Source organism: Schistocerca gregaria, chromosome 4 (assembly GCF_023897955.1).
Source record: "Schistocerca gregaria isolate iqSchGreg1 chromosome 4, iqSchGreg1.2, whole genome shotgun sequence".
Taxonomy (NCBI): domain Eukaryota; kingdom Metazoa; phylum Arthropoda; class Insecta; order Orthoptera; family Acrididae; genus Schistocerca; species Schistocerca gregaria.
In genome coordinates, this window is record NC_064923.1 from 344,525,927 (window position 1) to 344,549,926 (window position 24,000).

The following is a 24,000-nucleotide window of genomic DNA, read 5'->3' on the forward strand; positions in this document are numbered from 1 at the left end:
TAATAGTGGACACCGGAAGATCCTGAAGGAGATCCCAGCAGAGGGTTCGAAACGTCGATTATTTTAGAAGAAATATGACGCGGCCTAACACGTCAGATGATTTTAATTGTAAAGACAACAACCACGAAAGCCTGTGGACTTACATTAATTATTAATATTTAATAACTGTAATTTAAAAGACTTTATAGAATGTCTGAACTCTTTCGCATCTGAAATTTCACAATTAATGCTTTTCTCAAGGGTAAAAGCTTAATTTTATCTTCAAATTATTTATTTATTTTGTTTTTCAGTTGAGCCTCGTATCTCTTTTCTGTTGAGGAAACAAATTATTGTTGGTTAATACACTGTTTTAAAGAGCTCTTGGTAAAAAATGATGCTCGGTAGTTGTCCCCAGGCCTTCCTCTAGGGCCTGTTTGATGGTGTCCTCCTTTTACACAAGCACATGTTTTGTTTCCTGTAGCTCCCTACACTGCCTGTGTTGCTATCTGTTGTCTGCCAGTAGTTATTGCACGTTGTCGTTGAGACAGTGGTCACATTAATGTGGCTAGGTCGTGTATATGTAACTGGTGTACTGGTCGGTTACATGTATATGGTTGAGTAGTATATCGATAGGTCAAAATTATCTGGTACAAAAAGGTACTACTGAAGAACTATTGCTGGCCGGCGTGGCCGAGCGCTTCTAGGCACTAGTCTGGAACCGAGCGACCGCTACGGTCGCAGGTTCGAATCCTGCCTCGGGCAAAGATGTGTGTGATGTCCTTATGTTAGTTAGGTTTAAGTAGTTCTAAGTTCTATGGGACTGATGACCTCAGAAGTTAATTCCCATAGTGCTCAGAGCCATTTTTTTTCTGAGGAGCTATTGAACGGCGAAGGCCGTATATTTTAAAATGTTTTGTCTTTAATTGGGTTTCCCGTATAGAACAAGACTGAATTGTTTTGTACTAATTATAATTTCAAGTAGATTTTTGTGCTAGTCAAGCAAGCTCTGTTCAAATTTATTCGGACCACAAATAAACTTTGGTTTTAAAATAGTGTTTTCCATCTCGTTAAATTGGGTTTCTGTATGGTAAATAAGGTATTCATAAAAATATTGATCCCCATGTCTGTATAGCGCTCGCCCCCACCCTACTCCAGCTACAGATTGCACGGCTGTGGCACTTGCGTACCATCGAAATGATGACGCATCGACTGAACTGTTTGCAAGATGCTATGTACAGTTTTATGCAAATCTAATCTGGGAAAAGACAATGCCCAAACATCAAATTCAGCATGTACTTGAGGAACTAAGTTCAGTACAATATAATAAGAACATACTTACCTGACGTTGCGCTATGGTTTCCAAAATACCATGGAAGTATTTTTTTTACATATCGAAAAACTGTTCACAGCTGTTCTCTCGGTACTGGGTAAAATAGAAAAAAAGGGTAGTATTATTTTTTCAGTGTATTTTATACAATAAATAATACAAAGTTATAAATATATCACCATAAATACTATTTAAATATGTGACTTATTCTCTTTATACATATATTTATGTACAATGAAGTATTTACATTCTCTAAATAGACTTAATTTGTATTGACTTATCTGAGATGATGTTAATGGTAACAGCATGTATTCAAATTGTTGCTATTAAAGCTGAAATGAGTCGCAACAGAATCATTGTAAAAATTAACCGTTTTTCACATAACAACTGATGTATTTCTACTGTTTCTACACACTCCTGCTATAGATCTCAATACGGCTGTTATTTTCAAGGTGCGTAAAAGCTTTTTTTTCACTTTACCTATCTTCGATTTCCTTGGAATGCATGACTTAGGATTACTGTAACAGCCTATACCTTCGTAACTCACAAATGTTAATCGAGAGGGGAGAACTTCTAGAATACATTATTCAAGAATGCTACATATGTGAACGAAATTTGTGTGTAAATAACAGTTCGACTTTTCGTTTATAAGTGTACTGGCGAGCTAAATAAATAAGTATCATGCAGTCCAGTGTGCCAATGGTACTAACGATATGACTGTACATCCACAATAATTTTTCTGATACGTGTGATGAGAGTTTATGCCATCATTCATAACCGTTTCCTGTAGAAAGCGAACGCACTGAATCTATAACGTTCACGCATTTAAACTGCAGTATCCTACTTTCTGCTCTAAGGTGTAGAATGAGTGTGTTCACCTGTTTCTATGTCCTACTTTCTGCTCTAAGGTGTAGAATGAGTGTGTTCACCTGTTTCTATGACTTTCTAACTTTACACTCGTCGCACATTCATTCTTTTGTGATTTTACCGTTTAAGCACCCTTAACGACTGAATATTTTTTTTCTGCTTGCATTCTGCGGACTACAGTCTTTCTCTCAGACTTTGCAGCGTCCAACCTGCTGTTTTGTGTTGCTGGTCATTACGTATGCAAGTTGACATGCTTGCCACGGTTTCTGTGGTATCATAAAAGTGTAGAACAGCTGTGGGTCGTCGCCTGCAATGAGCTCTCGAGACACTAACGGCTGTGCAGTCACAACACAGACTGTGTTTTTTATTTCAGCGGCATGACGATGAGCTTCCATGTTTACGGCACAATTAAGGCTGTCAGGCCCGGACGACAGGTTGTGTAACACGCACTCGTTCTGTGGCCCGCTCCTCCGCACATCGCGACCTTCCCTCTAAACTGCCGGTCATTTCTGGCACAGCTTCCACCAGCTGCAGACGACGTTTCTGAACGACAACGGCGAAAACGTCAGAGGAAATGTGATCCACTCGAGTCCGGATCAAGGACAATTAACTTAATGCAGCCGGGCTTCGCCCACTGTCGGAGATTGCGGCGAGAGGAAGTTGGCCCTTGAACGACGTGTGTCAGATCCATCAAGCGGTCCTGGATGTGTTGCTCAAGAGATAATCACGCCAAAGCGGAACGTCTTAGGAAATCAACTGTTTACTAGAGAAACCACTTTGCCGTTTATAGTCATTAAGCATCAGTATGATACTCTTTTTTTAGTAGCTACGAAATACCAGGCAGTCGACTCTCAGTAAATATATCCTTCCTGGTCGGGAATATACGTAATGTATGAGTGAAGGTTGTGACAGAAGGACGATGACATGTGGAAGTTTGGCTCTGATCATGATTCGTGCACGGATAGCCGAACCTGTTAAGGCTGGCTTCAGGTCCCGTCACAGCACAAATTTTCCATTATCGTCATTCTAATAAACAGTAAATGGTGATTTATATTAGCAATTGCCAATACATTTCCTTTATGTGTTAGGACAGTCAAGTGACTGTCTTGAGGAATATCCGATAAAATCCAACACGTAATACCTGATGGTGGATGTTCACCAAAAGGGGATGTATTATAGGATGTGACCCAAGGAGGCCTAATAGCACCTCTGATGTTTTCAATACACGTAAACGATTTATCAGGGACGAACAGCAGCACTGTAAGATTTTTCGCTGTTGTATACATGAAAGGACCTCCGGTAGACGATCAGAAAGAACTGCAGAAAGACTTGGACAAACTGTGAAGTAGGCATGGTAGCAGGCACAGAACTATTTCAGAGATGCGTTGCTATTTTCGCAACAAGGCGGTAGCCCATGCGTTAGTGCAATAGAAATGCTAGGGAAACTTGTACTTCTTGGAGGAAGAAGCATTTCGCGGGAAACCCTGTTAACTAAATTTAGAGTGTCTGTATTTGAAGAGAACGAGACTACTATTATGCTGATACAATGTTAATATCTGGTGGGGATCATAAGACGGATTAGTGCGTACAGAGACACACAGAATGTTCCCATTAGAGCGTGCAAAAATGTAACAGGACATAGAGAATTCTCCATTCAACAATTTGAAGTAGGCAACCTGGGGTAAGAGAATCCAACTGAAGGAGATATGGAAGTAAAGTTGTCTCCCGCTTTGTCTAGTATTCCCGTTTTCCACTTACAATTAATATACGTAAAAGTTTACACGTACTGTACTTTTTATTTACATGTACATTCTTTATTTCCTGCAAAGATACAAGGAGGACGAACCTGTTTACTAGGACGGCATGATGCCATCTGAATGTCCGCCTGTACTTGAGTTTCGTGCAAAGAGTTCTACCTGAGTTGTTGAAGAACGTACCCTTGGTTGTTCGTGAGAGGTATTGGATACAACACGACGATGCACCGCCTGAGTTCAGTGTGGATGGCCGTAACGATGTCAGTGCTGTATTTCCTGTTCGTTGGATTGGAAGGGGAGGTCTTTTTCCATGGCCTGCGAGGTCACCTGACCCGAATCCCTTTCATTGTTTCCTATGGGGATATCTAAAGTCACTTGTGTATGAGACCCCAGAGGATACGGGGATGAAATTAATTGCCAGAATTGTACCTGCCTGTGAAGTGATTCGAAACACACTGCATTACAAATTGTACGTTCATTGTGTAAATGGTGGTATTTGCAGTTAACTGTAAATAATGTCTATAAAAGGTACACGATATTGTGATTTTGTTCCTGTTATCTCCTTAAGCTCGCTTCTCCGACCCCAAGTTCCCTACCTCAAACAGTTCACTGGATCATCCTCATGTTCCATAGTCAGAAAGAGAATGAAGTAGGAAAGAAAATCTGCAATACTGACACGATACACTCTTCACGATACGCTGCACCTTGTCTTGCAAAGTATATAAGTAGATGTAGATTTTATCGTTTTGTTGATATCATTTAATGTGTAAGGAGCCGATTACATTTTGGCAAGAGTATTTTGTCGTGTTCATAGACCCGCCTCAGATATTACAGAGTGACGTATTGCCCATTTCTTCGAAAAAACTTCATACTGATCCAAACTGCACGTGATGAAATGCACAATACAACACTTAAGCTAATATTAATTAGAAGCTTTTAGCCAGTCTTATATAACAAGAAATAGTCTTATATAGCAAGAAATATATCCCACGCTCTTGCGCAGGAGGAGACGAAATACATTTTCTCCTTAGCACTGGTAAATAAAACATAGGCAGTCCACAGCCATGGCTACGTTCTGCTTCTTTTGACGAGGCTAAAGTACTGGCACGGCAATTTAGCAACATGTTTGGAAATGTTGAATTTTAAAAACCATGATTTCCCCGAGCTGTCCGCTTGTGGAAAAACTTAAAATTTATTTGTGGACCAGGACGAACGAGTTGTAGCCATAGAGACCATTGTCAAATGATTGGCGGCCACCTTAGGTAGGGTGAAAAACTAGTTTAGTGGCTACGATGACAACAGTGACGTGAGAGAGAGAGAGAAGACAAAGAAGAAGAGAGAGAGAGAGCGAAGGAGACATTAAGTGCACTTAGTGATCTATTCAAAATTGCAGCTTTTTATAATTATTTATAGTTTTAACAGTAAACGTGTATGAAAAGATATGCTCTTATCGCGAGAATCACCGACTTCTTTGAATGAACAGGCAGTTACGTTTTCAACATCGATTGTATCTTGTGAAAACGATTTAGAAAAATAGCTAGAAATGATGGACAGGAAGAAATCCTTTCACTACTTTTTGTGGTATTTATTCGCTCGGGCTGTGACACGGCGTACGACAGGTGTGTGTCACGTCCTTGTACCATGTGACACCTGTTACTGAAGTGAAGTAGTATTCAGCTCGCTTTCGACCAAGACCATAAACGATGTGATGCAAAATGTGCCTGGTTCCAGCGTATCTGTAATTAGTGTTGTTAAACAGCTATACAGTTATCTTCATTATTTCTATTCACGATGCTTGATATCCGCATCAATTTAATCCTGACAACGAAAAAGGAACGTGACGAAATTAAACTCTAAATGACTTCTGTAAAACGTGCGTTGCGATGACGTAGTAGTAAACAGCTACATAACAGTTCGTCTATGGAGTAAGAAGACTGCCTCGACTGCAGTTACGAAAAAACAGAGAGCTAACGCTCGTGTCAGCAGCGGGCGTTCTCCAGCCTGTGCCTCGTTTGCAGTAAATCGGTCGGCCACGGTGAGGTGTGACGGCAGCGGAAGCAGTGGTCGGTGGGAGATTTGAGGGCGGCGGCGGCGGCGGCGGCGGTCACCAGGAGAAGAAGCGGCGCGTGCAGGCGGCGACGCCGGCGCACGGCCTCGCCTCGGACAGCGTCGGGCACGGCCGCGCGCCCGTCCTCAGCACGGCGCGGCTCCTGCGAGACTCGCCGGCTCCGCAAGAGGCGCTGCAGTCGGACCACTCGCTCCACTCGCCAACCACGCAGCGCGATGCCGCCAGCCGCCTCACGCCGTGCTGCCCACCTGCGGCAGATACACGCTCTTATCACACGCTGAAATGGCAGGAGGATTTACACTACTGGCCGTTGAAATTGCTACACCAAGAAGAAATGCAGATGATAAACGGATATTCATTGGACAAATATACTAGAACTGACATGTGATAACATTTTCACGCAATTTGGGTGCATAGATGCTGAGAAATCAGTAACCAGAACAACCACCTTTGGCCGTAATAACGGCCTTGATACGTCTGGGCATTGAGTCAAACAGAGCTTGGATGGCGTGTAAAGGTACAGCTGCCTATCCATCTTCAGCACGATACCACAGTTCAAGTGTAGTGACTCGCGTTTTGTGATGAACCAGTTGCTCGGCCACCATTGACCAGACGTTTTCAATTTGTGAGAGATCTAGAGAATTTGCTGGCAAGGGCAGCAGTCGAACATTTTCTGTATTCATAAAGGCCCGTACAGGACCTGCAACATGCTGTCGTGAATTATCCTGCTGAAATGTAGGGTTTCGCAGGGATCGAATAAAGGGTAGAGCCACGGGTCGTAACACATCTGAAATGTAACGTACACTGTTCAAAGTGCCGGCAGTGCGAACAAGAGGTGACTGAGACGTGTAACCAATGGCACCCCATACTATCACGCTGGGTGATACGCCAGGATGGCGATGACGAATACACGCTTCCAATGTGCGTTCACTGCGATGTCGCCAAACACGGATACGACCATCATGGTACTGTAAAAAGAACCTGGATTCATCCAAAAAAATTACGTTTTACCATTCGTCCACCCAGGTCCGTCGTTGAGTACACCATAGCAGGCGCTCCTGCCTGTGACGCAGCGTCAAGGGTAACCGCAGCCATGGTCTCCGACCTGATAATCCATGCTGCTGCAAACGTCGTCGAACTGTTCTTGCAGATGGTTATTGTCTTGCAAACGTCCCCATCTGTTGACTCAGGGATAGAGACGTGGCTGCACGATCCGTTACAGCCATGCGGATAAGATGCGTGCCATCTCGACTGCTAGTGATACGAGGCCGTGGGGATCCAACACGGCGTTCCGTATTATCCTCCTGAACCCACCGATTCCTTATTCTGCTAACAGTCATTGGATTTCGACCAACGCGAACAGCAATGTCGCGATACGATAAACCGCAATCGTGATACGCTACAATGTGACATTTATCAAAGTCGGAAACGTGATGGTACACATTTCTCCTCCTTACACGAGGCATCACAACAACGTTTCACCAGGCAACGCCGGTAAACTATTGTTTGTGTATGAGAAATCGGTTGGAAACTTGCCTCATGTCAGCACGTTGTAGGTGTCGCCACCGGTGTCAACCTTGTGTGAATGGTCTGAAAAGCTAATCATTTGCATATCACAGCATCTCCTTCCTGTCGGTTAAATTTCGCGTCTGTAGGACGTCATCTTCGTGGCGTAGCAATTTTAATGGCCAGTAGTTTAAGATCAAAAGAGGCTGAAGGGACAGATAACATTCCTTCAGAATTTCTATAAACAGTGGGGGAAGTATGTAGAATGTATGAGTCTGGCGACGTACCATGTGACTTTCAGAAAAATAACACACACACACGCACACATACACACACACACACACACACACACACACACACACAGAGAGAGAGAGAGAGAGAGAGAGAGAGAGAGAGAGAGAGAGTGAAATCTTATGGGACTTAACTGCTAAGGTCATGCCAGAGGGAGCACTCGAACCTTCGCCGGGACCAGCCACACAGTCCATGACTGCAGCGTCTGAGACCGCTCGGCTAATCCCGCGCGGCTATCATCCACACAATTCCGAATACTGTGAGAGCCGAAAAGTGCGAGAATTATCGAACAATTAGCTTAACAGCGCATGCAGCCAAATTACTAAGAAGAATAATATACGGAAGGAGTCAAAAGAAAATTGAGTATATGTGAGATGACGATTAGTTTGGCTGTAGGAAAGTTAAAGCCACCAGAGAGGCAATTATGACGTTGCGGTTGATGGTGGAAGCAAGACTAAAGAAAAATCAAGACACGTTCATAGGATTTGTCGACCTGGAAAAAGAGTTCGATAGTGTAAAATGGTGCAAGATGTTCGAAATTCTGAGAAAAATACGGGCAAGCTATAGAGGAGATGGGTACCGCACAATATGTGCAAGAGTCAAGACTGAATAATAACAGGGTGTAAGACAAGTATATAGTCTTTCGCCCCTACAGTTCAATATGGACATCGAAGAAGCAATGACGAAAAATAAAAGTTCAGGAGCGGGACTAAAATTCAAGGTGGAAATCTATCAATCATACGATTCGCTGATGACATTGCTATCCGCAGCGAAACTGAAGAATTACATGATATGCTGAATGGAATGACCAAAAGAATATGGATTCAGAGTAAATCGAATAAAGACGAAAGTAGTGAGAAGTAGCAGAAAAGAGAACGTAGAGTAAATTAACATCAGCATTGATGGTCACGAAGTAGATGACGTTAGGGAATTTGCAGCAGGCAGTAAAATAGCCAATGGCGGACGGAGCAAAGAGGACGTCAAAAGCAGACCAGCACTAGCAAAAAGGGCATTCCTGGCCATCAGAAGTCCACTACTATCAAAGATAGGCTTTAATTTGAGGAATAAATTCCTGAGAATCTACGTTTGGAGCACAGCACTGTACGGTAGCGAAACGAGGACTGTGTGAAAACCGGAACAGAACAGAATCGAAGCATTTGACATGTGGTGCTACAGACATATGTTGTAAATTAGGTGGACTGATAAGATTAGGAATGAGGAGGTTCTGTGCAGAATCGGGGAGGAAACGAATAGGTGGAAAACGCTGACAAGACCTCAGGGAATGACCTCCATGGTACTACAGGAGGCTGTAGAGGGCATAAACTGTTGAGGAAGACACAGATAAGAATAGAGCCCCTAAATGATTGAGGACGTAGGTTACAAGTGCTACTCCTAGATGAACTGATCGTCACAGGAGAGGAAACCGTGGCGGGCCGCATCAAACCAGGTAGAAGATTGATGAATGACTAAAAAAAAAAGAAAAATGTTGGCAGCTGAGGATACAGGTTGATGGGGTGGGAGGTGATCATGATATCCACAAATACCTATAACTTCTGTTGTCCTGTCGTCCTCAAAAATAATCCTCAGCCGCGTGTGATATAAGGTGGATACCTGTCACGTGAAATACGTCAATGTGCAGCTGAATGAAACCAATTTTATCATGCAACGTGCAGTTATAATGGAGAAATAACACAGCCAAGGAATTTCTTAATACTCAACCTAGGTTTCGATATCACTAAGGACGCTTTATCAGAACGAAATTTTGACAACTCTACAGGGTAAGGCATAGAAAAACGTTTGACATAAACATAGAAAGGTTACTTACGTAAAGTTATATTGCGAGAAGGCAGTCGTCAGGATTTCGAGTAGACGTTCTCGGGTCAAAAATAAAAAATAAAAAATGTTTCAGCATTTGGTACGTATACCTTGCCATGGACAACATCAGACTGATCGGTCCAGTGGCTTACATTACTGCTGCGAAACTAGAACACAACTTGCGCCGCCTATCGGGGGTGGACGGTGACATATGCCCATTTGCGACATAACAACAAAAATAATCGAATTTCACAACAGTTAATTGCAAAAAATGTCAAAGGCTGAGAACTTAATGTGTTTTTGAAAGTACAAAGTAGTCAAGAAAATGAACTACAACTAAGAGTCATCTATTAGGCTTTATTTCTTGAAAACATCATCTCTGGGTAGTAATATATATCTATTTATGTGGATGGTATGTTATTTTACGTATTAGAAACTGTATTTTCATGTTAGAAACACGTTTGTCACTTTCTAATTTAATATAACGTAATAATTCTCCAAACATATGATTACAACGTTCCTCGTTGCTGCTCTCTATTGCTTTTAAAGCAGTATATTTGCTTTCAGATTATCACTAGCACAGCACTGAGAAAATGGACACACATTTCCTTCATTTCTTTTTTAAAGTTGTTATTAACTATTGAATGTTATTGCCAACTCTTGAATGTCATAGCCAATTCTCGAATGTGTGTAACGTGTATGGTCTGTGGCCGTGTGTGTGTGTGTGTGGGGGGGGGGGGGGGGGGTTCAGGGTGGCCGAGCAGTTCTAGGCGCTACAGTCTGGAACTGCGTGACTGCTACGGTCGCAGGTTCGAATCCTGCCTCGGGCATGGATGTGTGTGATTTCCTTAGGTTAGTTAGGTTTAAGTAGTTCTAAGTTCTAGGGGACTGATGACCTCAGCAGTTAACTCCCATAGTGCTCAGAGCCATTTGAACCATTTGTGTGTATGTGTGTGTTTGCGTATGTGTCATCCTGTCTGTCCTTATTTGTGCAAGTGCACATGTGTGCCAGGTGTCAGATGGTATTAGATCTGTACATGTATATCTGAATTTTTTTCAAATTTTTCATTTTATATACACACGGGTGTTAGGGGTGTAAGTGCCGATATTTCTATTTATGACTAAGGACAGCGCAGTAAACAACATTGTGTCATTATTCACTTCATTTAACATGCTATTACAGCTATTACGAGTAGTATGTCTAGTATGTGTGGTACAAGCAAGCCATTACCGTTTATTTCCCCAGGACAGCAGGACAGGTATTGAAGTACGGACGCATGGACGCGACCTGATAGTATTTACTAACACTGACAGTTCACTTCGAAGTACAGTTGCAACTGTGCAGAAAACAGCAGGTAGTAAACTATCTGCTGTGTTTGCAGGAAGACTATCAAAGACGCAGAGGAAAAGCAAGTAACACACTAAAGTAGGTACATACACTCCTGGAAATGGAAAAAAGAACACATTGACACCGGTGTGTCAGACCCACCATACTTGCTCCGGACACTGCGAGAGGGCTGTACAAGCACGGCACAGCGGACACACCAGGAACCGCGGTGTTGGCCGTCGAATGGCGCTAGCTGCGCAGCATTTGTGCACCGCAGCCGTCAGTGTCAGCCAGTTTGCCGTGGCATACGGAGCTCCATCGCAGTCCTAACACTGGTAGCATGCCGCGACAGCGTGGACGTGAACCGTATGTGTAGTTGACGGACTTTGAGCGAGGGCGTATAGTGGGCATGCGGGAGGCCGGGTGAACGTACCGCCGAATTGCTCAACACGTGGGGCGTGAGGTCTCCACAGTACATCGATGTTGTCGCCAGTGGTCGGCGGAAGGTGCACGTGCCCGTCGACCTGGGACCGGACTGCAGCGACGCACGGATGCACGCCAAGACCGGAGGATCCTACGCAGTGCCGTAGGGGACCGCACCGCCACTTCCCAGCAAATTAGGGACACTGTTGCTCCTGGGGTATCGGCGAGGACCATTCGCAACCGTCTCCATGAAGCTGGGCTACGGTCCCGCACACCGTTAGGCCGTCTTCCGCTCACGCCCCAACATCGTGCAGCCCACCTCCAGTGGTGTCGCGACAGGCGTGAATGGAGGGACGAATGGAGACGTGTCGTCTTCAGCGATGAGAGTCGCTTCTGCCTTGGTGCCAATGATGGTCGTATGCGTGTTTGGCGCCGTGCAGGTGAGCGCCACAATCAGGACTGCATACGACCGAGGCACACAGGGCCAACACCCGGCATCATGGTCTTGGGAGCGATCTCCTACACTGGTGATCGTCGAGGGGACACTGAATAGTGCACGGTACATCCAAACCGTCATCGAACCCATCGTTCTACCATTCCTAGACCGGCAAGGGAACTTGCTGTTCCAACAGGACAATGCACGTCCGCATGTATCACGTGCCACCCAAAGTGCTCTAGAAGGTGTAAGTCAACTACCCTGGCCAGCAAGATCTCCGGATCTGTCCCCCATTGAGCATGTTTGGGACTGGATGAAGCGTCGTCTCACGCGGTCTGCACGTCCAGCACGAACGCTGGTCCAACTGCCAACTGAGGCGCCAGGTGGAAATGGCATGGCAAGCCGTTCCACAGGACTACATCCAGCATCTCTACGATCGTCTCCATGGGAGAATAGCAGCCTGCATTGCTGCGAAAGGTGGATATACACTGTACTGGTGCATACATTGTGCATGCTCTGTTGCCTGTGTCTATGTGCCTGTGGTTCTGTCAGTGTGATCATGTGATGTATCTGACCCCAGGAATGTGTCAATAAAGTTTCCCCTTCCTGGGACAATGAATTGACGGTGTTCTTATTTCAATTTCCAGGAGTGTATTAAGCTACCAATCATATCTGTACCTACTCCTAACACCATGTATATTTCTATACTGTATTTTGCTTTTCGTTTATCACATATTGGTTTCTTGCAACAGCTTTCCTTGCATTGGAATACGACATTCATTATGGTTATTTGTCCAGATACATATAAACATAAACTCTTTTGTAAATATGATAACAGATATGCAATGGCTTACAAAAGCAACATAGAGGTTCACATATATCCAGAGAACTATTGCGAGAAACGAACGGGTGATGAACGGTAGCAAAATACAAAAAAACTTAAAATAAGAATATCAAGTGAAAAGTTTAAAAAATTACAGCTACACATATAAACAATTAAATACACAGAAACATATACCAACTAACACATACACCCACACACCCACACGCTACAGTTGGCAATAACATTCAATAGTTGGTAACAACATTCAAAAGAAAACATGAAGGAAACTTTATTCGTATTATCTGTGCTATGCTAGTATTTGAACTGCAATATCTTGGAAGTTACACTGAAGCAATGTGCTGAGCACTGATGGAAACAAATTATATAAAATATTTTAATATAATAATAATAGTAATAATGCATTGTTATTTTTGATGAATATTAGTTACTTGTGGCTCGTTACAAGTGACGGGGACGGCAATGACAATATACATTAGGTGGAAGTGTAGCAGTAACATATGTGACAACTCTCTCCTCCTCCCGCCCCCCCCCCCCCAATACCCTCCTCCTCCTCCTTTAGGACAGCACCTGTGGTCATGATTTCGATTTCGCTTTCTGAATAGTAAAGCAGTTTGCGAGGGATGGTCATAATAGTTAAACTACCACCTGGGAGAAATCAAGTATTTTTTTTTTCAAGTACACACCTGCTACACAGCGAAATCCTCGTGTCACATTTCAGTAGTACGTTCTCCTCCTTTTTTCCCCCTCTTTTATTTCCTTCCTCTCTTGTGCCAACCTCTTCCCTCTTCATCTCAGATAGCACTTGCAGCCTACGTCCTCAGTTATTTGCCGGATGTATTCCAGTCTCTGTTTTCCTCTACAGCTTTTGCCCTTTACAGTTCCCTCTAGTATCATGGACGTCATTCCCTGATGTCTTAGCAGATGTCCTATTATCCTGTCCGTTCTCATTGTCAGTGTTTCTAACATATTCCTTCCCTTCTGACTGTGCAAGAACCTCCTCATTCCTTGCCTTATCAGTGCACATAATTTTCAACATTCGTCTATAGCATCACATCTCAAGTGCTTCAATTCTCTTCGATACCCTAGTTACACAGAAGCCAAAACGAAATGGCGTGCCCCACGATGAACTGGGGTATTGTGTTGTAGTTCGATCTCTACATCAGAAGAAGAACAAGGGTGCAACAATCCATGTACAGTTGGTGGAAATTAAGGTGACAATTCCCCATCATATGTCACAGTTGTTGGGTGGTACAAAAACTTCCCTTTTTCTCGAACATGTCTGAATAACGAAGAACGAATGACAGACCATTTCTATGCGAAGAACCGGTAATCGGAAGACATTTCGAAAGCCTATTTATCAAACACCGCTGTGTGACAATCGATACGAAAACAATTCGTAGATCAGTATATCAAAATGCACTAAATGGAGAAGCTTACACAAGATAGCTTAGCGTGGAGAGCTGCTTCAAAACAGACTTCGCTTTGATAACCACAATAAAAGCAACATTTTCTAAATAACTTACCTCATTTAGCCAGTAAACGTAAACCTTCCGTGTAGAACAAACTTTTAGCAGACTGTCAGTCAACATTATGTGGTTCAGAGACAAGTCCCATCCATTCAAATTCTGTGCAGTTTTGTTGACTTTGTTACATAGTAGCCGAAAAGTTCGGATTAAGATTCAAAACTTTCTAAGGGTATGGAGCACAGCATGCTCGCCCAGTCGCAACTGTTACGAGTGCAGTGCGTCAGTGGTTTTGTGTGAGACAGATTTCGTTATGACAAAACTAATTTAAGCTTGTACAAATTTTATTGTCATTGTTATCAGCTGTTCAAGTAAGCGAAAAATAGCCGCTCACACAGTCAACAAAATATATTTTAATGTATTCACGGTTTACTGGGAAAAAACTCAAAACCTGTACTTCTAGCATAAACAACGAACGCAAAGATTTAAAAGATAAGTATATCAACGAGCGCCGAGGATTTGGCTATCAACCTATGTACTAATCAACCACGATGGTATTGCACTTTGCCGTTATCGGGAACACGCCGTGACGGTACAGTAAACAAGTACAATGATGATTAAGGAAAATGCATTGCACTGCCAATGCTTTCAGTCCAGTTGGGCATACTCTGTAAATCACTCTCGATAAGCTGACCAAGTACCCTAGGTGCAGTAATATTGTGGTCGATTATTACGTCGACAAAATAAAATTGGCACCTCAAAGTCAGTACCGCAATTTACACTTTAGCGATCTCCCCAACGTCCATCTCACCACTCTGGCGTGATCAAGAAAACAGAAACTTTATTACCGGCAGGAGTTCGATGCCCATCATTTAACTCACGGAATTCCGAGTGATGTAGGCACAGTTTCATTCCAGTGTGTCAGAAATGCCAAGTAATGTGCCCCAATTACAACATATCAGATCGTATTGCTGTCTTCATTCATTGACATTACAATGACAGAGATGTAGAAAAGGTTTGTCAATTGTTAATAGCTCTGCGGCAAAAATAAAGTAGCAGATCAATTACTATATCCATTTATGAGCTCTCCATCGTGTCGTGCAAAAAAGTGCACTTCACCCAGGATGTTGGTATTACTAGCTGTAATACTCATGGACAACTATTTTCCTTCCACGTTTCATGGTTGAAGAAAATTGACCTTTTTGTTAAATCAGTTTACCTAAACTCGTGATTTTTTTAGTCCTAAGTTCGGCGCACTTGAGATCTCACCTTTTTTTTCTGTAAGGTACACATGTGAACTGGCAGTATGTTGGTAGCACTTCGTCTCCTTGCATGTCATGCTGTTTAACTTCAGCATAACGGAAATACGAGCGGTCTCACGAATTCACATCTTTAATTATTATCAAGTGCCATCGGTAATCCCCATGCGTGCATTATAGGAAATGCTGAACATCCTCTACAGCACAGCTGAAGGAGCGAAACACGTAGTTACTCGAGAGGGTCTCTATCTGCTGTCGTAATGACAGCTATGTTTACAAATACCTGTCCCAAAAAAAAATCAGGAAGCACGTTTCCACCGCATGTCCGTAAACAAATGAGTGTTTCAGAAACAGTGCAGTGTTTGTTTATGATCGTCAACGAAAGCTCTACGTGTAAACGGCAACTGGAAACGTTCATGCTCCCATCTGGTGGCCACGTTTATTGAGCGGGTGGACGGATATTACCGTAAACAATACCCGTGGGATGACCTTGACGCTTCTGAAAGCTGGCTTGGTGACGACGCAGATTCGCAGATAGCGTTCAGTGGTAGCTCACCAACTTCGCCACGTAGTTTACGGCTATTTTACTGAGCGCTGAAGTAACTGATTCGTTAACGACCACGTGCATGAATGTAGTATTTTTGGTTAGAGACGGAAGCGCTGGTTTTCAGAAACTGTGAGATCATAATTTATTTCGCTTGAGAAGATTGATGTCACTGTAATTATTTAACAGAACAAGTCACAATTACATTGTATATCGACGATAAATCTTTGACACTGAGTTATTTCTTCAATTTTAGACAGGGTACAACAAAAGAGCACGGATAAATTTTCAGGACACATTCCTCATATAGAAGAAGAAAATATATTATATGGTGATGCGTTCGGGAAAAGCTAATTTCCATGTCAGAACTCATTTTCTGTAACTCTTTATAGTCCTTTCATTATGCGGAACGGGTAGGAACAGGAAAGAAGTATCCCACTTGAATCTCTTTCTTGCACGAAATGTTCAAAATACCCTCCGTTAGCTACACACTGTATCTCGAATGTGCTGGGTCAGCATTAGAGTATTTCATATAGTTTTGTAGGCTTCCGCGTCATATCAAGTATTCATTAATAAAATACAAATTTGTTCAAAAAGATGAACCGGACACATCTAATTTTTATTTAATGATATATCATTTGGATACCAGTATCACACATCCGGGGAAAGAACAGGAACTAGAATTTCGAGTACCACGGCTGGAGCGCTGTTAGTTGAGTAAACATCCGCTGGAGTACCCGCACCAATGAGCAATCAATTACCAGACGCCTATCCGGCAACACAAGGTTTTCTGCGTTCTTGAGTTCGGTCAAAGTAAGTCGGCAAATTCTATGCAGAGGGAATTTTGTCTCAGAATCGATGCGAAAAACATTAAACACTTACAACAAAGTGGATGTCCAATTCCTCACTTATGGGATGAGTTCAGCTAGCACTTAGATGTTTGTCGTGGAGCAGGAGGAGGACATATCGAACGTTTATAGCCTGCGTTCCTAAACTTTAAAACATTTCTGTATGCATTTGTGTACAGATTTTTCGTATTCCATTTATTTTTAAAGTTATTAAAATTAATTTTATTGGGACCGTCTGTACGAATACCCCTGAGTTGGACGTTCGTCCTACAGCCAGTGTGGCCCAGCGGTTCTAGGCAGTTCAGTTTGGGAACGAGAGACCGCTAAGGTCGCAGGTTCGAATCCTGCCTCGGGCATGGAGGTGTGTGATGTCCTTAGGCTAGTTAGGTTTAAGTAGTTCTAAGTTCTAGGGTACTGATGACCTCAGACGTTAAGTCCCATAGTGCTCAGAGCCATTTGAACCATTTTTTGGACGTTCGTCCAATGCGATTGGATGCAAGAATATGAGACTCTAACAAATAAATGTCAAGAGTTTTTGGCCAAAAGTTGACATCTTTGTTGATGATTTGCTCTGGAGCGCTGATAGTTGAGTAAATAACCACTGGAGTACCTGCGCCGATGATTGTGAAACTGTATTAATGTTGCATGGAGAGACCTCAGGTCATCAGTCCCCTAGAACTTAGAACTACTTAAATCTAACTAACCTAAGCACATCACACACATCCATGCCCGAGGCAGGATTCGAACCTGCTACCGTAGCGGCCGTGCGGTTTCACACTGAAGCGCATAGAACCGCTCGGCCACCAGCGGCCGGCGGAAGGAAATTCTTCCAATATATGAAGATTTATCAAGAGGTGAATTACTGGAGAAATGTTTAGGTGGCCACACACAAAATGCGAATGAAAGTTTTAATTGCACTATTTGGCGATTAGCTCCTATATATTTGCACTCCGGACTAAAAGTCGTTGAGTTGGCATCGTATTTAGCAGCGGGCTTATTCAGTCAAGGAACTTCATCCCTTCTGATGATCATTAACGAGGCAGGATTTATTGTAGCAGGCACGCAAAGCTTCAATTATGGCAAAAAAATGGATAACCAGCGGGTGAGCCGGCAGAATCGACGTAGTTCATTTGAATCGAAGGAAGGTCGGAAAGCACTGCTGCAAGCGCAAAACGAAGCCTATGAGGAAGAAGAAGGATTACTATATGGTGCTGGAGTCGCAGATTAATCGGTAAGCATTTCACATATTTTTAACTTCCTAGAATATCTAGTTTCCGAGAATTTATTTTTCAAACGCGTTTATCTGGAAGTCACTTTTCCCACATTTGCGTACAATCCAACTCAAAAAGTATAGAACCAATCATTATCAAAATTGATAGTATGAATCTTTCTAAAATTATGAATCATATGAACCAACTTGTGAGATGATATTATGACTTTAAGGATATTTTTCTTGCATAAGTAGAGAGAAAAACGTGAAAATCGAAGTAAATTGTTCCAACGCATGCAAAATTTTTAATTTCTATTATTTTTGACCTGCATTGAGGTTCATATTCTTAGAAAATAAGTTATTAATGTAAAGTCAAAACCTTCTTTATTTCAGATGAAAATCGGAATGGCTACACTGCACGCAAAAGGAGAACTGTACTCAATCTTCAGCGGACATCACAGTGTAACTTTGTTATTTTTGGCTGAAATTATTGAAAAAAAATCAGAAAAACTGTTAGAAATATGAATGAAATTATGCCAAAATTTGATTAAATTCGAATTAATTCTTCCCACACAAAAAATACCAAAAAATCAGTGTCAAACAGCCTCCTAATGTGGTTTCCCCCCTTAAACAGGAGGCAGGCAAGTTACAAGTAGGGCCTGTAGGGGGCAGAAAGATTAGCAGGAAGAGGCAAGTCATGAGACACAAGCTAACAAAATGCTTTAAAAACAAAATGCTTCAAAATTCAAATATAGTACAAAAAAACTTGAATCAGAGGACTGTCAAGGATTCATAATAAAAATACGTACAAAAAGTAATATTAGGTAATGAGAGAGCACAGTAAACGATGCTCAGAGACCCTCTTTTTTGGTTGATGAGTCATCAAACTGGCTTTATGATGCCCACCACGAATTCCTCTCCTGTGCTATGAAAGTTTTCTGGGTATTGTACACCGTCATACGGTAAAAAAAACTGTCAGTGATGAAATCAACGTTCCGGCCACCCTTGCAATGCTCTTCTGACGCAAGAAACTCTCCAACGACACCGGCCGCGGAAACATACGCAGTTACATCAGACGGAACTGTTTCCAGTGCCACAGTAATCTTTCAGTACAGGTTACATAAAGAGAGTGCACGAAGAATCATTAACGCACATGTGGTAAAGCGATTATCGAGCACATTTTATGGACCATTCAGTTAGTCAAAATCGTAGGTGGTGCGTGTACGAGTATGTAACTACCGTTTAACTTCCAGGCGGGCTTCGGGCTAATGGTTACAAATTTGTTGTAGAACAAATCGTTGTGGTCAGGCAGGTAGGAAGAGGAAACAGCGTTAATCTTCAATTTCCTACACTAATGAGAAATGCCGGTGAGCAGTATAGAAAATTAGACAAAAAAAGCCAATGAACTTGGAGTAATTACCCATAGCATCGTCTGTGATTTTCTCGACACAAATAGCCGCCGTGATATCTCTGGAATCTTAAAGTGTCAGGTTGGGTGGCATGTGTTTGCTACTGCCATCCCTGAGGCCGAGCGGCTCTAGGCGCTACAGCCCGGAACGGCGTTGCTGCTGTGGTCGCAGGTTCGAATCCTGCCTCGGGGATGGATGTGTGTGACGTTCTTAGGTTAGGTAGGTTTAAGTAGTTCTAAGTCCAGGGGGACTGATGTCCTCAGGTGTTAAGCCCCATAGTGCTCAGAGCCATTTGAACCATTTCTTTGCTACTAATGGCTGGAATGGCTCTGAGCACTATGGGACTTAACACCTGAGGTCATAAGTTCCCCAGAACTTAGGGGCTACTTAAGCGTAACTAACCTAATGACATCACACACATCCATGCCCGAGGCAGGATTCTAAACTGCGACCATGGCGGTCGCGTGGTTCTAGACTGAAGCGCCTAGAACCGCTCGGTCACTAACGCCGGCTGCTACTAATGTCACGATATCAAAAACCTTTCAGACACCGAGTGTACTATACCAGCATTCGTAATTTTGAGCACGTCACTAACACAGTTTGAAATAAAACTTACGACAGCTCTTTACAGACAAGACACTGACTCAACATTTTTAAGGAGAATACATAAATCGGCGTTGCAGCTTGCAGCAGAGTTCATCAGAATAGTGTGAAATTCAGAACCCTGGATTTTTTTAGAAGGATAGAAGGGAGGGAGAAGGGAGGGGGAGAATATCAGTCTTCTTACAGGTTTGAAGCACCCTGCCACAAATTCGTCTCGTGTACCAGCATCTTCGTCTCGATGTAGCACTTCGCTACATTGTCTTCAGTTCTTTGTTAGATAGTTCTAATCCCTACTTTACTGTCTCCAGCTTCCACGAGTATTGTGGTAGTTACTCCCTCTTGACATATATCCCATCAACATGTCCCTCCTTCCTGTCAGTGTTTCCATACATTCCTTTCCTCGCCGACTATGCACAGAACCTTCTCATTCACTATTAGTTAATCTTTTTTTTAACGTCCTTCTATGCAGGCATAAAAACTTTTGGCCATCTATCTTATGATGTAAAGATGCTGACAAATAATAATTTAAAATGGAATTGAAGTTATTTCTACTCGGAAGATTCTTCTACTCCACAGATGGTTGTGTTTCATTCATTTTGTTGTAGATCGATTAAAATAAAAATTCAGTTATGTAAAAGGTCAATATGCAGCCACAATTTACACAGAGAAAATGTTTCTTATTTGTAACTACACTCCTGGAAATGGTAAAAAGAACACATTGACACCGGTGTGTGAGAGCCACCATACTTGCTCCGGACACTGCGAGAGGGCTGTACAAGCAATGATCACACGCACGGCACAGCGGACACACCAGGAACCGCGGTGTTAGCCATCGAATGGCGCTAGCTGCGCAGCATTTCTGCACCGCCGCCGTCAGTCTCAGCCAGTTTGACGTGGCATACGGAGCTCCATCGCAGTCTTTAACACTGGTAGCATGCCGCGACAGCGTGGACGTGAACCGTATGTGCAGTTGAGGGACTTTGAGCGAGGGCGTATAGTGGGCATGCGGGAGGCCGGGTGGACGTACCGCCGAATTGCTCAACACGTGGGGCGTGAGGTCTCCACAGTACATCGATGTTGTCGCCAGTGGTCGGCGGAAGGTGCACGTGTCCGTCGACCTGGGACCGGACCGCAGCGACGCACGGATGCATGCCAAGACCGTAGGATCCTACGCAGTGCCGTAGGGGACCGCACCGCCACTTCCCAGCAAATTAGGGACACTGTTGCTCCTGGGGTATCGGCGAGGACCATTCGCAACCGTCTCCATGAAGCTGGGCTACGGTCCCGCACACCGTTAGGCCGTCTTCCGCTCACGCCCCAACATCGTGCAGCTCGCCTCCAGTGGTGTCGCGACAGGCGTGAATGGAGGGACGAATGGAGACGTGTCGTCTTCAGCGATGAGAGTCGCTTCTGCCTTGGTGCCAATGATGGTCGTATGCGTGTTTGGCGCCGTGCAGGTGAGCGCCACAATCAGGACTGCATACGACCGAGGCACACAGGGCCAACACCCGGTATCATGGTGTGGGGAGCGATCTCCTACACTGGCCGTACACCTCTGGTGATCGTCGAGGGGACACTGAATAGTGCACGGTACATCCAAACCGTCATCGAACCCATCGTTCTACCATTCCTAGACCGGCAAGGGAACTTGCTGTTCCAACAGGACAATGCACGTCCGCATGTATCCTGTGCCACCCAACGTGCTCTAGAAGATGTAAGTCAACTACCCTGGCCAGCAAGATCTCCGGATCTGTCCCCCATTGAGCATGTTTGGGACTGGATGAAGCGTCGTCTCACGCGGTCTGCACGTCCAGCGCGAACGCTGGTCCAACTGAGGCGCCAGGTGGAAATGGCATGGCAAGCCGTTCCACAGGACTACATCCAGCATCTCTACGATCGTCTCCATGGGAGAACAGCAGCCTGCATTGCTGCGAAAGGTGGATATACACTGTACTAGTGCCGACATTGTGCATGCTCTGTTGCCTGTGTCTATGTGCCTGTGGTTCTGTCAGTGTGTTCATGTGAGATTTTCTGACCCCAGGAATGTGTCAATAAAGTTTCCCCTTCCTGGGACAATGAATTCATGGTGTTCTTATTTCCATTTCCAGGAGTGTATTTTATCCATGGAAGAGGCAAAAAGTAAAGTAAACTAATAGATATCTCGGGATGAGCTACATCTAGTAATGAGAACCAAACACTGAAACCATTAGTAGATGGTCACTGAAGTTGACCATGGATTCGGAAGAAAGCAGTAGCGGTCCAAAGTTTTTCGATTTCCGTCTACTGCGAGCGAATGCGAACCCAAGAGATAAGGAATCGAGGAAAGTGGACCTCGGTAGGCATGCTACCGTCTAATCACTGAAACATTCAAAAAAGAAGACTCAGAAGTTATATCAAACAAGATGACGCAATGGTGAAGATAAAGCGGAGAATGATTCAAATCACCGTCTAGTTGCAGTGGCCTTCATCAACAAGTTGATGGGCGATTATTTCCTCCATTGTTGTGTAACAACCTCAAGCTCATTCTCGAATTACCTCGACATCGACGTGAAGTAAAAATCTCACATTTCTTCACACTTTCCAATATTTTAATGAGCGCCACATCTCTGACTACGAGCATTTCTTTGCTGCAAGATAACGCACGTTACACTTCATGTCAGGAACTGTCTGCTACTTGGCTCCTTTTACAGTATCTTTACAGACAGAAAGCCGGCCGCAGTGGTCTCGCGGTTCTAGGCGCGCAGTCAGGAACCGTGCGACTGCTACGGTCGCAGGTTCGAATCCTGCCTCGGGCATGGATGTGTGTGATGTCCTTAGGTTAGTTAGGTTTAAGTAGTTCTAAGTTCTAGGGGACTGATGATCACAGCAGTTGAGTCCCATAGTGCTCAGAGCCATTTGAACAGACAGAAATCTAGTTAATATTCGAAATTAAGGGAGCATTACTTGCAAATATTTTAACGCTGTGAAGAAAGTACGAATTCAAAGTACTACGACTTGTAATTGATTAGGCATTAAGACGCAGTCGCGACGTGATTCCGGCCGTCAGAATGGCCTTTAGCCATCGTGCATTTGTTGCAGTGCACTTACATGTTGCTGTGTAACATAAACGGTGAAGGAGCTACCACAGCGTGTCATCGATCTGGAAGGGTGCCATACAACTGAGTTGCGGAAATGTAAACGGAGGTGAATGGCCAACATTTTTGCCTGGGGCTTGCCGTATCGTGAAATAACAGTCAACGTGGCGCGTAATGCTGCTGGCATGTGTGGGGGAGGTGCGCCATAGAGAGCGGAATGAGTCATAAACTCGATGTGTACCGCGTGATGTGTGACATGGGCAGCGAGTGACGGACAGCTCACGCCGAAGGCAGTGACGTAGCGCAGGCCCTCGTTACGAGTGAAAGCTCACAGCGATGGGGTAGCTGTGCGTTGCAGCTGCGTGAATGTAGTCTTTTGTATAGAATAGCTCTCTCTTATGTCAAGCCAACGACACCTCTGACTGGAATGGACTGCGTCGTATCATCTGGCAAGGAACTGATGATGGATATTAGCCAGTAATGTTCGCTGACATCATACAAATAACACCGAACAAAAAAAAAAAAAAAAGGTTCAAATGGCTCTGAGCACTATGGGACTCAACTGCTGTGGTCATTAGTCCCCTAGAACTTAGAACTGCTTAAACCTAACTAACCTAAGGACATCACACACATCCATGCCCGAGGCAGGATTCGAACCTGCGACCGTAGCAGTCGCACGGTTCCGGACTGCGCGCCTAGAACCACGAGACCACCGCGGCCGGCAACACCGAGCACTACAGTACTGACAGATATAAGGATTGGCATTAAAATGTCTAACCTCAATTGAGACCACAGTGATTGAGCAGTTCGTTTGAAAATTTACGAGGATTATTAATTCGCACAAAACGATTGCCTAGCTCGGCACCCGCCACCGTAACCAGTGTCGTACAGACACGCTTCAACGATGACGCTTCGCTCAGAGGCAGCCAGTTCGAACCTTGGAGGTGAAAGAC

General features: G+C 43.8%; 1 protein-coding gene across 2 annotated transcripts in view; it reads right to left on the reverse strand.

The window, feature by feature from the left end:
• Positions 1-2,318: 2,318 nt before the first annotated feature.
• Positions 2,319-24,000, reverse strand: part of LOC126267414 (spondin-2-like) — a 233,143-nt gene continuing 211,461 nt past the window's right edge. For both annotated transcript variants that reach the window (XM_049972645.1, XM_049972643.1), the window contains exon 6: positions 2,319-6,243. In XM_049972645.1, coding sequence (XP_049828602.1) covers positions 6,226-6,243 — 18 coding nt within the window. In that variant the 3' untranslated portion in view covers positions 2,319-6,225. The remainder of the gene's footprint in view (positions 6,244-24,000) is intronic.